General features: G+C 43.6%; 1 protein-coding gene across 7 annotated transcripts in view; it reads left to right on the top strand.

Annotated features, from left to right (window-relative positions):
• The window catches only part of RAB11FIP4 (RAB11 family interacting protein 4), a 118,366-nt gene extending 100,658 nt beyond the window's left edge, over positions 1–17,708 (top strand). For 5 of the 7 annotated variants that reach the window (XM_083805383.1, XM_083805386.1, XM_083805382.1 and 2 more), the window contains 12 exons: positions 2,790–3,013; positions 6,302–6,493; positions 8,018–8,152; positions 9,636–9,671; positions 10,598–10,697; positions 11,053–11,156; positions 11,705–11,845; positions 12,403–12,484; positions 12,783–12,920; positions 13,425–13,583; positions 13,936–14,079; positions 15,843–17,708. In XM_083805383.1, coding sequence (XP_083661509.1) covers positions 2,790–3,013; positions 6,302–6,493; positions 8,018–8,152; positions 9,636–9,671; positions 10,598–10,697; positions 11,053–11,156; positions 11,705–11,845; positions 12,403–12,484; positions 12,783–12,920; positions 13,425–13,583; positions 13,936–14,079; positions 15,843–15,959 — 1,572 coding nt within the window. In that variant the 3' untranslated portion in view covers positions 15,960–17,708. The remainder of the gene's footprint in view (positions 1–2,789; positions 3,014–6,301; positions 6,494–8,017; positions 8,153–9,635; positions 9,672–10,597; positions 10,698–11,052; positions 11,157–11,704; positions 11,846–12,402; positions 12,485–12,782; positions 12,921–13,424; positions 13,584–13,935; positions 14,080–15,842) is intronic. The other 2 variants (XM_083805385.1, XM_083805384.1) reach the window with 1 other exon arrangement.
• The last annotated feature ends 624 nt before the right edge of the window (positions 17,709–18,332 follow it).

Consider the following 18,332-nt stretch of genomic DNA (forward strand, 5'->3'; position numbering starts at 1 on the left):
CTGCCTCAAAGAGCTCGTTTCTTTTTTTTTTTTTCCACGGAGCTTGGAAGTGTTTAGGAGCAGAATGATTAGGCTTTGAAAAAGAAAGCATGGTACTAACCGGCATGGGTACAGTGTGATCTGTGCTGTAGCTATGGATCAGAGCTCTAACACCAGTAAATACGTGATGGCTGGGTTGGCAGAAAGTGACAGAGAAGAAAAGTGAGCCTTCAGTCTTTATGGATGACACTGCACGTTTAATTGCTAATGCTCTTTTTTTTAAAGAGCATCTAGGATGTTATTATTAGTAACGTGGTGTTACCTACAGGGAGCAAGAACGGAGTCTTTCGTGCTCTTTTTGACCTTTACTTTCTTGTGTTAATTTGTTTAATACCAGTGAGATCTGTCTGCTGTAAAGACTCCAGAAAAGATGTGCTGATGGGGAGGGAGGGCTGTGCAGGAGTCCTTTCTTTCTCTCCTCCCTTGATTTGCAAACCCGTACTTCAGGGATCCCCTGTGTGCTCCGTGCCTCTCTGCCCATCTTGGATCAGATCTTTACCAGCTGGTGCAATTCCATAATGGCAGTCAGGGCTTAATTGCATTAATTTTTTAAAGAGAAATGGGAGCTCTGTGCCTCTGGGGCTTAGCACAAAGCAGAACACTTAAGGGAAATGTTAGAGTAAATAAACTCTCCTGGATACTGCTGAAACATCTCAATTGCTCTTAACAATCTTTACTTTTCCAATACCTATTAAAAAGGTCTTACTGCTCGTGCTGTTTGTAGATCCCCAGGCACTTTGCAAAGAACAATTGTGATCGCCCCTTCTTCTGAGGGTGCGAGGTGCGGGTCAGAAGATGTGCTGAAGAGCCCGGGGCTGCAGCAGGAGCAGGGCAGTCGCCAGCCAAGCTGCCAGCTCCCTGCGGAGGAGGGCTCGTGCCCACGCCGAAGGTGTGGTGCTGGCTCAGAGCTGGAAATTTGACTGCATGAGGCAGTGAGGCTTCAGGAAATACCATGTGGATAGACCAAAAGTAAAACCTTTCGGACATGTCTTGGAATGGTACCGAGGAAATGTTTCAAGCTTACTAAGGCTGACACTGAAAAGGGGGGGAAGGCGTGTGTAAGTGGGCACATCCCTGTACAATGCTGAAGTGTCTCACTGGTGTTACCTGTGTACCTGAAAGACCTGTTGAGAAGTCAGCTAGAAAAACATCCAGATATTTGCTCTGGGTGCCTGTCTGGAGATCCAAACACTGCAGGTAAAGCTGTCCTTTTGGCTGCTCAGATGTTCATTAGTTAATTAGGCTTGAGCAAGTGGGGATGCTCTGGAATTTCTTAATCATCAGTGTGCTAGGAATTTTCACAGTCATAAAAATATTTCAGGAAAACATGGAAAACGAGACCTGCGTTTCCAGATGTTGCAGATCTCAAAATCCTGCAGCCTCTGGATGATTCCTACTGTGCTGAGGTGGAAAAACGACCAAGAAAAATTGGTGTCACTGGTGTAGAGCACCACAAGTGCTGTAACAGGGGATTTAATCCCCCATGGCACTAGCATAGGAGTGCCCAGAGGCTGCGGGGAACTGCCTGAAGCCATGGCACTGCCAGCAGCACCTCTGTAACAGCATCCCAGCAAACATGCTTGCCAGGAGGGCAGCTGGTGCTGTCGGCGGTGCCAGGCTGTCGCTGCCCTGGGATTTCTTGGAAGGAGCAGGGCAGGAGGACAGTTGGACCTAAATACAAACTGTTTCTGTGAATGAAATGCTTCGTTACTTGTGCCAGTGAACTAAGCCTTAACTTGCTGGCAGTAGTTCAGCGGTAAAGCTGCCTGTGGAGCGAGCAGGTGAGCTTTTGAGCGGGGCTCCGAGTCAGAGCATTTGCGTGCGTCGCTGCCGAGCCCTGAGCAACTTGTGTCTCACTGGATGGGAACTGCCAAAGCAGTACTGTGCTGTCACATATCAGACAAAGGACGGAGTAAAATGTTAGGCTTCATTTTCTCAATTAAGAATTTTTTGTTTGTCCTTCAAGGACAAGAAAACACAAAGCAGCTTGTCCTGACTATTGTGAATGTTCATGGGGCAAGAGGGGGAGGGAGGGGACGAGCAGCAACAGGGAAGTGTTGCAGCAATAAGGATGACGTCTTACTTTAGCTAGTACTTAATTAAGACTGGTTCCAGGAAGAGGGAACAGATGGCTTTGTGCTTTTTGAGGCTTTTGGGGCTTTTCCTTAACTCTGCCTGTCTCCCTCCTGCCACTCTCTCGTGCCTTTGATTCCTGGTAAGTCTTGGTTGGTGGTGGCAATGTTTTAACACCTGCCGACTTCCCACCCCCTCCAAAATACAGATTTTTGCTCACCCGTGAGACAGAGTAAGGTGTTACACTTATCTGGGTTGCTTTTGTTTAATTGATCATACATGAAGTGTGAAGTAACTGAGAGTTGGTCCTGCGGTAAGCTTCTTACAAAGGATGCTTCTTCACAGATTAAAAATCCTTTGGGGATATTTATTACTCTGATTGCATTTTGACAGTAAATTAGGCCCAAACTGACTGCATGTTATAACTGGGTCTTGCATCTCTCCTGTGGAAGAGACAGCAGGTCAGGGGCAGTGATCAAGCTCCTATGTGGAAGGTGCAAGCTGCCCTAGGGGCTTGCAGGATCTGGCCTTTGAAAAGCATGTCAAGCTTTTTGTTTTATGGCTTTAGTACCACTCATGCTTATTAGGGCATCCAGAGGGTGGGTTACTGCTTCCCCTGTATCCTCTTAGCTGCCTTGGGGGATGATCTGAATTGCCTCCCAATTCTTCTTTTCCAGGGTGGTGAAATCCAGGACTGTGCCTACCTGGACAGCGAAGGTGCCTACAGTGAGTCAGAGCTCTTTCCTGATGACGACACGATGACGCTAGCACAGCAAGAGGTTCACCATGAGTCTGACATGGACAGTGCCATCGAGAGTGCCCAGAGCTCAGAGGCCTCTGACGTGTGTCGGATTGAGGAGAAGGACGGTGTGCTTGGTGGCCTATTCCTGCCTGGTGACAAGTGAGTGGTGGTTTTGCCTCATGACAGCTCTGTTTTGAGGCATTTGTAAAAGGACCAGGGCGGAAAAAGCCTTTATTTGACTGATCCCTCCAGAAGGAGGCTGAGGATGCTTGAAGGATTTAGATACTTGATATCCTTTTAAAATATAAGGGTGATAGATCTCCAGAGCCTCTAAGTGGCTTAGACAGTCTCAGCCCAGGCTTCTTTTGGTGTGTTCTGTGAACACCCATGGAACTTCTGTGTTGTGTGTCAAAGTGAAAACATTGGGTTGTCCATCTCCAGAAAGGATCGCTTTATTGGCATCCCCACAAACTTAGGATCTTCTGTGTTACTGCCCTTTATGTGCTGGAGTTGAAACAAATACTTTCCCCATATTGTGCTATGTTGTGGTATGTTGCTTTAGCCTTTTGTTTGTCTAGGTATCTGAAGATATGGGCGCTGCTGATCTGCTTTGTGACTCCATGTACCAAATTAATTCTGTGTTTCTAATTTTCCATGATCGTTAGTGTTCAACAGTAACTGGTGTTTAACACAGGGTGTCCTGCCATGTGTGTGTGTAACCATAGTTTGCTGCTAACACAAGAGTGTCTCAGTAATCCTAACTTGACTCTTTACAGGCGTGTACCCAGGGATGCTGTTAAACGCTGACTTGCAGGGGAAGGGACCCAAACTGATCTAATCCTGCTTTCCACTGAGTTAATGTAGTAGCACAGGACAGAGCTCACCTGGGCTTGCTTTATAAGCCTCTGCCCTTTCTTCCTTATTTTTGGCTTGTCCTCTTGGTTTGTGCCTCTTGAGTTTCTTTCCTTGCTCAGGCAGTTGTCTTCTCTCCTGGGCCTGATCGGGTGCTCTCCATTCAGCCTCATTCCTGCTCTCCTGAGTTTCTCAGCTAGATGAGATCTGGCCTTCTCCCACTTGCCCTAGCAACTCCAGAGACTTTGTCAAGCTAACTCCAGTTCTTCATGAGCACTTTATCAAACTTTTCTCCTTACTTTGCCATTCCCAGTTCTCTCTAAGCACCCACCCTTGCAGTGGCTGACTTTTACCCATATTGCTTTTGAAATGAATATCTTTCCTCCAAAGTGCGTAATTCGGGGGGGAATTCCTAATTGTGAATGAGGATGGGATGGAACTTTGTGCATCCTGTACAACTCCATCTGGGTAGGCTGGGAACTACTAAAAGCTACAATGCTACTACTAAAAAATCTTGCTTTATCCTTCAAGGCCTACTCAGCTTCGGTAAATTTGGAAAGCTTCATGCTCTTGTACTAAAAGTAACAAGAGAGGTTTCTGCCTTGGCTGAACCCAGATACCTGCTTGTTGCAGAAGCAGGTGGGTTGTGCGTCAGCTGTGTGTCAGCACTTGGCAAAGTCCTGCTCTGAAGAACAGAAAGTAGCTTTAGAAAAACACACACACTCTGAAAGCTTCCTTTAGAAACTGTTAGAATGGGAAAACCAGCTTCTTTTAGCAACTCCCTTAAAATGACTGAGCAACTCCTAGGAAGTTTCCAGTCTGAGGCTGATTATGAGTTCAGGATCCATCCTGGCCATGGCCTGTTTCAGCCCAAGCAGCTTAGAGGTTGGCAAAGCTTACCAATGAAAAGTTCTAAGCAACACTGCCAAGTCCAGCAGTGGTGACTGATTGTAGCGTAGCTGCCATAAGAGAAATAAGAAAGGATGACTGTAAGACTTAGCCAAGTGTTAGGGTTAACAGGCTGCCAAACAGCAGTCTGTTAGCAAGTGGTGCTGTTCAAGGCCTGTCTGTGCAGGAGTGTGGATTTTATTGACAGTTATATGTTGTCATCCCAACTGAGGCCTCGACATCAGCTTCCAACCTTGGTGGAAGTGTTATGAGGAGCTTCTTCCTAAACTGATTTAGTGTAACAACACTGAGATGAAAACACGGCAGTTGTAATTACGCAGATTGTAGTTGCCCAAAATCTTCATCAATGCATAGTACGCCTGTGGCACAGCAGCTCTTTATGAATAGATGAGTGTGTGATATGTCAAGCTTCTCACTAAGCCGTCTCCTAGCCAAGGAGCCTTGTTAGATGAAAGTTTGTTCTATTTCTAGACGAGCATTCCTATCTTTCATGATCTTCATCCTTTGATAATGTGCCAGGCTTGACTTGCTGTAATTTCTGTTAGCGTAAGTTAGATAAATGAAGTGCAGGTTGTAATGGATCTCCTCAAAACAGAAGCAACAGAAGAGTATACATGTGTAATGCTGGCTGGCTTCCTCTTCTACTAATTTCTTTTGAAGGGAGGAGATACACAAATAATGTTTGTGTCAACCACCAAAGCAACATGGTTGTGTCTCATGTTTACAGCTCCCCAGCACGGTATTACAGGAAGAGGAATCTCCCTGTTCTCAGAAAGTGCAGGGCATGGTTAGGAGGCTCAAGGCAGGTTCAGAAAAGACACCAAGGAGATGATATGGGTGAGCTGCTGGAGGTCAGCCTCAGCTGGGAGCTACCATCCCTGCAGCAGGTGTCGTGTTGGTCGTGGTGTGTTAGTTGTGGTGTGCTCGACAGTGCTCTGCCAGCTGCTTTGGGCTGCCTGGCTCTGCTGATCCTCGCACAGGTTTGTGTACCTGCATGGCTGCTCTCAGGTCGTGGGGTCCTGCTGTTCTCTACCTGTTTGGCACTATCTTGGGTAATTCTGTGGTAACAAAGCAGCCGATTCTTGGGGTCCGTATCTCCTCTGAAAGATACGTTTTGTCATGACGGAAAGAAGGGCTGGGATCCAGCCTCGATTAGGTCACATCTCTGGTTTTCGTGACTCTCATTCCCAGCTCGTCTGGCACGTGGTGAGCTGAAGCTGTTTCTGGCCACACAAAAGAGAGTGGCTGAAGCTCATGGGGTGGGGGAGAGGGTTTGTGGAGATTACTGGGAACTGGTTGTGGAATGCAGCGGCTGCCTCAGTCTTGTACACATCCCTTTCACTGCCCCATGCGTTTCGGAGACGTCTGCACAGTTCCTGCATCAGCTGAAGTCCCATAAGCAGCAGTCTTGTGGAAATGGTGGCTGAGGGTTGCCAAGCTGTGTATTATTTAAGCTGCAGTGGCTGGTGTCGATGCAAACCCGTCTCACAGGTAGCTTGTTTGTAGGTTCTCATGCTTTTGTCTTTCAAGGCACCACGACAAATGCACATCAGGTACGTTTGTCACTTCAGTTTTTTAGTGGGCTACAACTTCAAATGAGGGGACAAACCGAAAAGGTGGAAGACTCCATGTGAGGTTAGATGCTATCAAAGTCAGCCTTCCAGACGTTTTGACCTCTTGTTTCAGGTCAAGTCCTCACAACCCTTCTGCAGCATCTGACCTCTCCACTTACTCCACCGCCTCTCTGATCAGTAATGAAGAACAGTTTGAAGACTATGGGGAAGGAGATGATGTGGATTTTACTCCCAGTAGCCCATGCCCTGATGATGAGACCAGAACCAACGCCTACTCTGACCTTGGCTCATCTGTATCTTCCAGGTTGCTCCTTATTCATTAATTTTTTTTTCATTTTTTTTGTTCTTCTCTGAGCCTGGGTGACCATACCAGGATTTCCAGTGGTAACAGACTTGCCTTTAAAGAAAAATACAATCCGTTCATTTTCTGCCCTCCAATTGACAGACTACACTTGATAATCAGAGTTATAGCAAATACATTGCTTCTGGTAGCTACTGTTGGGTTCTGCTGAAATAACTGTGCTGCTCTGCTTGTAGAGTTTTCTTTCGATTGCAAGCAGCAGGTATCACAGTTGGGGGTAGTATTGGAAGTTACCTGCTGTAAGTCAGATACCAGCTTAGTGCTATGCACCTAGTGCTATGCACTAGCCTTGGTGCAATGGAGAGAAGATCTGCAAGAGCTGTTCCTCATTAATACTGCAAATCCTTAATATTATCCTGTAAGATGAAGTTCTGTATACAGACGGGCTGGTGTGAAACAAGCATCTACATTGACTTAGAATGTCTTTGAGAACATAAGCAAGCAGTTGCTGTCTGTTAGGAGCTGGAAATGCCGCCACAGTCCACCAGTTCCTGGATGCAACCACACTCTCGGTAGCTTTTATGTCCTATGACCGAGTCAGTTGCTGATTTAAAATCCTTCTCCAAGCAAGGGAGTGGGTGAGCAGGGTTGGGGAAGAGCCAAGCATGTTGAAGACTAGGATTTGTCTACTCAAATCACTAGTGCATGAAGGTCTTGTGCTTGATTGCTGACAAGCTGACTGCATCCCACTGTTCCACATGCAACCCTGGCGTGCCACCCCATGTTTCACGGACCTCCATGATCCAGCCTCACCGCTGCCATCACAATGCATGCAGAGCCAGCATCCCTCTGTGCTGCCCTTTCATGATAATGGCTTGTGTTCTTCATCCCTCATTTCCTCAAGCTTATGCAGTTCTTTCCATTCCTGGGGCTCTGTGCATTTCATGCCATGATTGGTCTTTTTTTATTTCAGTTTATTTTCCCTTTATCATGCAAAGAACTACTGATATCTCCTCTTTAGACCGATGTCCACCTCTCCCTACCTCCTCATTCCAGGGTTCCCTCTGCCCTACCATCTGCGGGGTTTCACGTGATTTCTCCCTGCCAGGCCACTCTGTTTTCATCTTCCTGCCTTTCTCCTGGATGAGGGAGCCTTCAGGTTGCATGCCACGCATGGGCAAGATAGGCAAGAAGAGAGAGGGGGACACTGCTGAGGTGGAACATACCACTGTAGCTGCCTTTGCTACATGCATCACATGGGCTCTGTGCATCTTGTGCTGTTCTTCCAGTTGCCCAAACCGGTTCTTTCCACTGATACCCAGAACATGTCTTCTGGAAAGCCTCAGCTCAGGCAGGTAGAATTGCCCTTAAACGAGCATTCCTCATCATCACCTCTAAGACAGATGGGCCGTGGAGAGAGGTGGTTCCCCACATCTCTCGTCTGTGATTCTGACACACAGCCAAGAGGCAAAACCTTCTCAGGGTTGGTTACTATAGCCAGTAATCTCTCTCCTTTCCTGCAAACAGTGCTGGCCAAACACCCCGAAAAATGAGGCATGTTTATAACAGCGAGTTACTGGATGTTTACTGCTCACAGTGCTGCAAAAAGATAAATCTGCTCAACGATTTGGAAGCCAGGCTGAAAAACTTGAAAGCAAACAGGTAAGCAGCCTATTGCACTGCTTTTAGCAATGCTGCCTTGAAATACAACCATCTATTGGCAGGAGGGGAGGAAGAAAAACTCTCTGCTTCCCTGTGTCCCATTCGGTCTTACACACATTGTGTTGCTCTTGCAACAGCTGTTTCTAGTAAGAAAGTCAGACCTTGACATCTAGCATGAACAAATATGCTGTTCCTCATTAAGTAATAAGTATTTTTTCTGTCTTGAGTGTATTAATGCTGTCTATGCCTTAAATATTTCAACCAATGGGCTCTTTGATGACAGAGTGAGAGTGATATTTCCAGGATTTTTTCCCAGGAAGTGGGGTCTGCAGTACTGCTTAGTGCAGATCTACGATCAGCTTTGTTTTTCTACAGGTAGGAAGGAATGATCTTGGCAGATCCTTAGCTAATGTGTGTAACTTTACATATACCTCTCATGAAGCTATTGGTCAGCAGAAGTGCTTCAGTACTGTGGGGTTTTTTCCCTCCTAAAGGGAACTTGAAAAAATGATGAATCCTAGGGCAGAAGTGACTTTGGGGGTCTTCGTAATTTCAGCTTTCCTTACATTTCTATCCCTGTTACTCCAACCACTTCTAAGCTGTGCTGAGCCCTTAGAAGGAATCCCTCACTTCCAACAATCAGCTGGGTTTTTTGAAGGAGATTATTCGGTGAGCTTCTAGCTCCCTCTAGAAACTGAATGTAACTCCTGCCTGTCTACATAGTCCTTGGCTCAGAGTACAGTGCTCAGAGCTTCTTCCCTTGATGACACAGTAGCATCGTACTTGATAGGAACAGTGTTCCTGCCCTAGCGAGGACTCTGCTAAAACCCAGACCGTGCCTAGCTAGACCTTTGGTAGTTTTTTGAGTGAGGTTGTACATACCTGGCTGAAAGAGGGTGGTGCTCTAATACAGAGCTTTGCGCCCAGAGACGTGGCATTTTGTCAAGAGATGCAACTGGATATTTTGATTTGGTTCTAGTGCTCTTGTCTGGAATCCAGTCCCTCCTTTGGATAATACTAGTCTTTAGATGCAAAAGGAAACTAAAAATTGAGAGCATTTCAGTTTCTGTGCTGAGCTGGGAAGCATTATGGTGAAGGATAAGCTATCTGTTTATAAAATCATCTGAAATTTGGGAATCCCAAATAAACATCCATTACTAACTCAATGTCCTTTTGTGATGTTTCTAATGTTAGCTTCACTCTGATTTACACTGACAAATTTCTGCTAAACATAACAGTACTTGCAGATTGACGTATTAATGATCACAGTAACTTGTGGCTCCACTCGTCTTCACATTGTTAATAACTGCAGATTTTGATTGAGTTGTCTCAGAACATCGTTCACAGAACCTTTTTTTTTTTCACTAAGAAAGTCAATATTATGTTTCATTGTGCAATTCAGTTGAAGATTAAACTGAGATTGAATTCAACACTGATCAAATAAGTGTTTAATTCCTGTATCATGCCTTCTGTATCCTTGTAGCCCTAACAGGAAAATATCAAGCACAGCTTTTGGAAGGTAAGTGTCTTCAACTTTTTTTTTCTGAATACTTGTGGAATCAGCTGTAACAATTCCATAACTGGGAGTAGGAGGAGAGAGGAGGAATAAGCTTGGTAAAGCAAGCTAAGCTTTCAAGGAAAGAGGCCTATATTTGGGTAGCAGTGTTACAGAATGTAGAAGTTACTTCTAGTCTTGGAGCAGGTCCCTGGACTGGGAAGAGCTCTGCTAAGAAGAACACAGATAGTTGCTTGGTTGTCTGTCAGTTGTTTTCCTTTAAATTGTTATTCCGTCATTCTAGCTACTGCTTCTTTCACCCTCATAGTACAGGACTTTTTGTTGTTTTTGTTGCTGAAATGCAAAGGATAGCAAGAGCATGCCTTTGGAAAGGACATACTTAGTCGTGGTCTTCCTTCGGCTGAATAAACCAGCCCTGGGCTCGGTAGGGCTGGAAGTTTCAAGAATATTTTAGATGCTCTCCAGTATTATTGTATTCTGACAGTATTCTCTATTGGGAACTGAGATTCAGATTTCTTTTTTTTTCTCCTGTTTTTAAAGAAGCTCTTACTGTATGAAAATTTCTAGATTAGCTGTACCAACCAGTGCACAGTGGTAACCTTTGGATTTCTAATAAGGCAAATGTAACTTGGTATGTAGTGTGAATAAAGTTAAGCAGGCTTAAAACAATGCTAATGCTGGTGACAGGTCCTATCAAAAAGAACAGAGAGCTCACACTCTGGAACTAATGTCGTTGGTTGTGCTCAGTATGACTTCATTTAGCTACCAGTCTCTTGTAAGAGTTGTGCTTAAGTAGTTGTAATTGTCATTGAAATGATTGCACAGATTTTAGCACTGGATGTTGTATGTGCAAAGCCAGGCTATAAGACAGCACCTACACTCCTTTTCCTCCTTCCTCAAGTAAAATAATTATCCTTCTGATTTTTCAGACAGCTCTTCCACAATAGCAACTTCAGCAGCAGTAATGGCAGCACAGAAGACCTGTTCAGAGACAGTATAGACTCCTGTGATAATGATATAACTGAAAAGGTAAGAAGCTGTGTGCATTGCAATTAATGTACCTAAACAAATCCTGCTGGAGGCGTATATCAATTGAGGAAGCTGTGTTTCTCACAGTTACCAGTGATACGAAGTAGTTCATTCAAATTGTCTAAGGTATTCCATTAATATTAAAACTCTTTTTCACAAAAATGAAGGAGCTATGGAAGTACAGATCTAGGGGCATTGTATTGGTACCTCTTTACTGTGTGTTTGCATTGATCACCTTGAAGGGAAGTGTGCCCTCTTTTAAATGGCTACCATAGCAAAATGTCCATTAGAAAAGGTGCAGGAGTGTATGAAGAGATTCAGACTCTCAGTTCTTCTTTTCCACCCTCCCTTCCAGGTAACGTACCTAGAAAAAAAAGTTACAGAATTGGAGAATGATAGCCTAACAAATGGTGACCTGAAGAGCAAACTGAAACAAGAGAACACGCAGCTAGTTCACAGGTAATGAAGCACAGAGCCAGTTCTCTATCATGTCACAGCAGTGCTAGAACAAAGCTGGAGGGAAAGAACATGTCTACCTGTAAAATGTGACTGAGTTTTCTGCCTCAGTACTGATGGAACAAAGCAAGGCTTCATGTGAGAAGTGGAATAGGGCTGCCTTGCTGAATTTTTAGCAAACAGAGGCACATTTCTAGTGCAGAGAGATGTTACTAACTCATATAGAACAAGCTCTTTTGTTATAAGGCAGGTTACCATTGGGTTTTATAATGTGCATAGAAAGAACAGTAGGCTGGTGCTGGGGAGAATAGACAGACTTCTTGAGACTGAAAATGAAGGAATAATAGATGTACTGATACTACTTAATTCTGTGCATGTTGGGAAGATTAAATACCAAGAGAGCTACTGGGAGAGGTTAAATGTTGAGGAAGATGGTGAAGTAGAATGGAATAAAGAAGTGAGGAGGGAAGCAGGCAATGAAGTTGCATGCATTTTTTAATTTTTTAAATACGTATGAATCTGTTACTGAAAATGAGACTTGGCTTCCTTAGAGTTCATGAGCTGGAAGAATTATTGAAAGACCAAGAGACATCAGCAGAACAGACCTTGGAAGAAGAGATAAAGAGACATCGAGAAGCATATAGCAAGTATGAAAAAGAGAAAGGCACAGAAATTGAACTGCTAAACACAAGGTAAGAAACATCTTGGTCCCACCCAGGACAGAGTACGTTTTTTTTTTTCCTCTTCCTCTTTCTTCTGTATGTAAATGTAGGCTGATCACACCCAGACAGCGCACCAGTGGTTACAGGGTAATAGTTCTACAGAGTAGCCATGCAGTTGCATGTCTAATACCCTTTTTGCCCAGTCATAGAGGGTGGTTTACATTAGTGCTTTTATATACGTGGCCCGTGTAGACAGCTTAGCTGGTTACTAGGCATGGATTCAAGGAGGGAGTTGTGGCCAGCTGTACCAGACATTTGTCTCTGTATTCGTTTCTTTATACTTGATTCTTTTTAGATATCGGTTGTGATGAATATAAGAAATCACATGTCAGCATAGCATTTTTGGCCCTAAAAACAAACAAACAAAAAGGAACCCAATAACTCATGATAAAAATGCCAGGATTAGAAAGGTTTTCTTCACTGGTCTTTCTGTCAAGTGCAAGCAAAATAGCTTTTTAGAGCATGTTGTTTTGCATGTCTGTATTCTTGAAGAGATATTTGCTGTAAGACTTGTATTATTGATACAGGGTTCAGCAACTGGAAGACGAAAATGGTGAGCTGAAAAGCACTGTCACACGACTGAAATCGCAAACAGAGAGATTAGATGAGGTAACAAAACTCTCGAGTGCTGATTGAGTCCTTGATGTCAAGTGCAAATTGACAGCAGCTTGATTTGTGCAAAGGCAAACTCCTATAGTGATTCACTCTGGTTTTGTAACTGGCCTTCCCTAAATGGGAATATTAATGGGATTGGAGCATTGGTCACCTTTAATGGCAGAAACGCCCTGAGACACGTGCCAGTTTACCTGTCTATATGTAATATAGATGTGTCTGTAGATTTGTGTTGTAAAACTGCGGATGGCTCTTGCATTTGCAAGCTAGCTGTGAAGTCCCCCATATATTCCAGGAGAGGCAACGTATGTCAGACAGGTTGGAGGACACTAGTCTGCGACTGAAGGATGAGATGGATTTGTACAAGAGAATGATGGATAAGCTGCGGCAGAACAGACTGGAATTTAACAAGGAGAGGGAAGCAACACAGGAGGTAGGTGTGAGGAGGGTTGTAAGATCAGGCAATTGCATTTTATCTGCATGGAAGCCATCCGAAAAAGTATAGACAGACAGGATGAACACTGAAAATACAACATCCAGTGAATATATTACTGGATTGTATTTCTATGAGAGGGATACCCATACGGTGATGAATGTTGCAAGAATACTTAATAAATGACAATCCCGAAGGGTTTACAACTCTTTGAGAACTTGAAGTCTTGAATGCGTGCCATAAGATTGCTTTACTAAGCTTGCAAGGAGAATTATACCTCTCAGATGCCAAGCTTGGATATCAGAGCCTCTTCCAGCTCTGAAACAGTGTAGGTGATTTGCCCTTCCACAGAAGGCAAGAGGCTGTATTTAGGAGTGTCTGGCCTTGACCAGGCTTACACAGTGCTCTTGTCACAGTGCAAAGGTGCAGCAAAGAGATGGCTGCTGCCAAGGAGGGCTGGTTATGCAGAGACTGGAGAGACATGGCCTTATTGTGTGTCTGCAGCTCATTGAGGACTTGCGGAAGGAACTGGAGCACTTGCAGCTCTACAAGCTGGAATGTGAGCGTCCTGGACGTGGGAGAAGTTCTTCATCCAGCGTGAGTGAATTCAATGCCAAAACCAGAGAGGTGGAAATGGAGCATGAAATAAAACGGCTGAAGCAGGTGAGCAGGGAAGGGCCACACAGTCCCTGGGTGAGTCCCAGTGAACTGTGCAGGACTGCTCTGAAAAATGCCCATAGCTGCACATCCTAGGATGCTGCTTCAAAGTTTTTGTGTACCCTTCTGCTTCCCCTTTAAGTGCAGGATGTGCCTGGCATTCGTCTAGGATTTATTTGTACAGGAGATAAAAGTTGTGCACCTAGGAAACACCTGCAGTTCAGGTGGGGACAACTTGCCACTGGTAAGAGAGTTGCGAGCTTGCAGCCTTACTGTATCTCATCCACACTAGCTGTGATTTTTTTTATGAATCCTTGTAGGAATAACTTAAAAGGAATGTCTTTTCTTCCTTACGTAGGAGAATCAGAAACTTCGTGACCAAAATGATGATCTTAATGGACAGATCCTTAGTCTGAGTCTTTATGAAGCTAAAAATCTCTTTGCAACACAAACAAAAGCCCAGTCATTGGCTGCTGAAATTGATTCTGCATCAAGAGATGAGGTAATATACCTTTTTATTAAGTATTAAATCCAAAAATCTATTTTTTTTCAATTTAATTAGCTGTCAAGGTTAAATTGTCTGAAGATGACAAGAGAGCAACAGAAAAAATTGTTTTGTTAGTTCAAGAGTATTAGAAGATTGATTTGAATGAACAATGGTTTAGGGGCTCCTTTTAACATAACTCTTCCATTTCTGCATCTCGAAGTTGGAATTACTAGAACCTCAGTGAACTGTTTTACAATGTATTTATTTTAACATCTTCTATCTTACAGGGGACTGTGGTATTATGGTGTTAACTTCATATAGACATTGCTGTAGCTAGTTAATTAAATCTTCACTTTCCATTCTAAATTTAGTTCTAAGTTACTTCAGTAACAAGCTTTCACTTAGATCTAAATTTGTGCTGTAATAGAGCTGAATTCTTGCAGAAGTAGGCAGTGTGCAAGTGATGATCTGGTAATGCTTTCAAAGGTGATGTAGGAGACTGTTTGCATGTGGGCTGCATCAAGCTGGTACAGCTTCCTTTAATCTGCCGGACAGATCAAGAGATCAGGCCAACAGAAACGTAGGAGTTCCCAGGGAAAAAGACAAGTTGGGGACGAAAGAGTTTAAAACGAATTGTTTGCTTTTACGCTTTGTTCTTTTTCTGGACAGAACTTCCCATTTCTTCTGTAAGAGGAAACTTTCTTACCCAGTTTGTACTGGAATGGCCCTGTTAGCCTTAGCCCTTGGATGGTTCCCTTAAAGTGAATTACATACTCAAATTTCTTGCTGCACTGTGAAGAAATGGGGTTTAATTGTTGCACTCTAATTGAGTAAAAGCAAATTGGGTTTTGCTATTGTCAAGGCATCTTTATTTCTCCTTCTGAGTCTCATGGCTCTGGCTCATGCAGAGAATACCCAGCACTCCTCTAAAGGAGCAGTGTGCCTTGCAGCTGTGGCCCAGGCTTAGTAAACCTCCCAGACCAGCATAATGCTTTCCCATTGTGCTGGTTATCCTGGATAATCAAAGTGAAGGTGAGAGGCTGCAGGTTCAGTGTGGGACTTCCTTGCAGGCTAATGCAAATGGACACCTGAATCACATTAGCTTTAGGAGGATCTGCAGTTTTGACACTTCTGGGTAGCTTTGGCAGCTTGACATTAAACATGCTGTGTATGAAAAAGCAAGCTGTTTTCAACTTGGAAATATTAAAGGGCCTTTCACAGCTCAAAGGTCTAGTGAAACACAAGATGTATTTAATGTAGGAGTATATGTAGCTAAGGTTAGTGGGTGTTTTTTTGTTTTGTTTTGTATGGCTTTTAGGAAAAAAAAAAACTATGCATATGATACAAAGGGAGCTCCTGTTGTTCCTAGCCCAAAACACTGAAATCCATGTTCTGCTCAGCAATCTTCCATGCAAATCTACTGAAATCTAAAGCAAGATGGGTACCATGAAGTTTCCTGCATTGAGATGAGTTCTTGCTCATCCATGGTGTGGGTACAGGATGGATTGGTGTGCTAGATGTGGAATTTGTTTCAAATGACCTGCCAAAAGATACCTGGTGGTGACTGCCTACCGCTTTCCTAAATAATAAAGGTCTTTCATATGCAAATCCTTTCTAACAGAGATAAAGGAAGGAGGCAGAGGTAGAATATCTGTCATGTAAGGTAATGATAAGGTAATGGTGATCTTGAGCAGACACTTGCCTCTTGCCTTGCTGAATTCATGCCATTATGTAAACTAGTTACAGTGCTGGAGGAGTAACTTTGAAATGTGTTTCAGCTCATGGAAGCCCTTAAAGAACAGGAAGAGATAAATTACAGATTGCGACAGTATATGGACAAGATCATTTTGGCAATCCTAGATCACAACCCATCTATCTTGGAAATAAAGAATTGAAGAGAACACAAAAAGGAAAAGCAGCAACTGCCTGATATCTCTGCACATGCCACTGGATCTAAACAACACTGATACTGTAAATCTATAAATATATATATATACACTACGTGTGAGTGTGGGTGCGCGGGTGTGTTTATATGATGTACACTGTTATTTGTCGTTGAATTGGCTTGGTTAGACTTTTTCCATGCACTTTCAATACCTGTGACAAGATAGATACTGTATATTAATGTAATAACAATATAACTGGATCATGCTGTTTTAGATACTGGACAAAATGATTCTACCTCTAGTTGTAAAGGTAAAAAAGACAATGGAAACATATGGATGTGACCCTAACTTTAGGAGCAAGAATTGTTCTTTCGTTCTTCCAGGAATTTGGGTACCACAAACCGATCAACATACCCAGGTTCAGTTCCTGACTGGTGCTGACTGTGTAATTTCCTATTCAATTTAGCTTTATTACTTAAACCACACATGGGAAAAGAAAATTTGGGGAAAAGGAGAGACACAAAGTATGAGAAAGAAGTGGAAGACATTGCTGAATTGTTGCTATCTGTGTAAAATCACCATCCACTTGTTTGCCATTGTCAGCACAAAGTGCTTTTTATAGGAGATCACTCTGGAGCCTGCTTTGGGATGCTCTGAGCCAGCCCACTCTTTAGTGTATGTGCACGCATGTGTATGTTTTATGCCAGGGTCCCTGTAGCATTGAGGCTAAGAAGCTCTTCAAATCTATTCCCCTATTTTCAGGGGTTTATCATGGGCCATTGATATGAATTCTGGGATCCTACACTGTAATGTTGAAGATTTCACTGAAGAAATATGCCAATTCTTTAAAAAAAAAAAAAAGAGAGAAAAAAAGGAAAAATTGCATGAAATAGCCCACTTCTTGGGGAGGAGGAGCTGCCCTTGAAATCAGGTGATAAGTTGCTTTCCCACTGCCAGACACTGCACTCTGTGGAGTGACCGAGTGACCTTTTTGTGGGCAAGCTGCAGGGAGGACCATCTCTGTCCTAACACAGCGCTGCAAAGAAGTCTGCCGTGGAGTGACTTTTACCTATAGGGCAGTAAAAAGCAAAAGAGTTTGGTCTTGCAGAAGTTACCAATCCAGACTGAGTACACATGTACATATCTGAAGCTCTGAATAGGGAATACATCCTGATTTACTGAGCAGTTGTGCAGGTGCTTAACTTTAAATGCGTACTGTGACTGCTCGTAGAATTCAGTGGGACAGAACAAAAGCTTTAAAGTTGAGTGTGTGCTAAAATGCTGCCTTAAAGAGGGATGGAATTCAACACGTGCCTGTGTTTTCCTTAGCTGGATCTGTGTACTGTAGGGCTAGGACCTTTTTAACCAATAATTACTGCAACTTATATAAAAGAAGCTGATGGAATTGGCTGATAGTTAAATGCTTAAAAAAAAAATTATTCCATGCACATTTTTAAGTAAAAATTTCACACTTCAAATTCCTTTAGATTGATGCCAACTGACACAGAAAAATAGGCCCAAGTATCTGGCTTTTCCCAACGCATAGAGATGTTTCCTCTATTGAATACACTCCCCAGAAGAATGTTACAGTAGCAATGACTGTGCTTTTCTGTGTATTTCTTGCTGTTGGCACTGTCTTGCCCCTAGTATTCTCTTGATGTATCTTGGTGTGTATATGTGATGCATTTTTCGGGATTTGAATACATACAATATGTATTCAGTTATGGATGTAAATATATATACATATATTTTTCTGAAGTCTCTGTGATCTTGCCTTCAGTGATGTGTTACTGGAGTGATGAAAAGGGAGGGGGGGGAAATACTGAATTCAGGCTTTGTTGAAGGCAAGAAAATAAATCTGTTTCTATGTATCTGCATTAGGCAGGTGTAAAGTAACTGGAAAGCCAGAAGGGACCAGAGGGATAATCATGGGACGCAACATCCCAGCATGCGCAGGTGTCGATAGGACTTCATTGCACTGGGAGAAATGTTAGTCTTGTTCAAACAGTAATGTCTTAGGGCTGGATTCCTGAGGCTGTAGGGTAGTCTGGAGGAAGGGATTTAAGGACTAGTCCTTTACCAGCTGGGGATGGTATGAAATGTTCTGTGCTAAAGTGCAGCAGCTTCTGTTTGTGGAGGAACAGGTGGAATGCCAAGGACACCCCCCACGTAGGCACCGTTCCCACTACTGCTGCTTCTGGATGTGCCACCCAGCGGGTAGGAGAGAAATGGTTAAACCAGCCTGACGCTACCTACAGATCCCTGCCAAGAGGACTCCTCACCTGCAATTCAGTGACGACAACTCCATCTGCATGGTGACGTCAGTGGGTTGTGCCAAGGACTTTGCTCTTTTTGTAGGCCGCTGAGAACTGTTTCAAACTG

This window comes from Anser anser (assembly GCF_964211835.1).
Source record: "Anser anser genome assembly, chromosome: 19".
NCBI classification, from domain to species: domain Eukaryota; kingdom Metazoa; phylum Chordata; class Aves; order Anseriformes; family Anatidae; genus Anser; species Anser anser.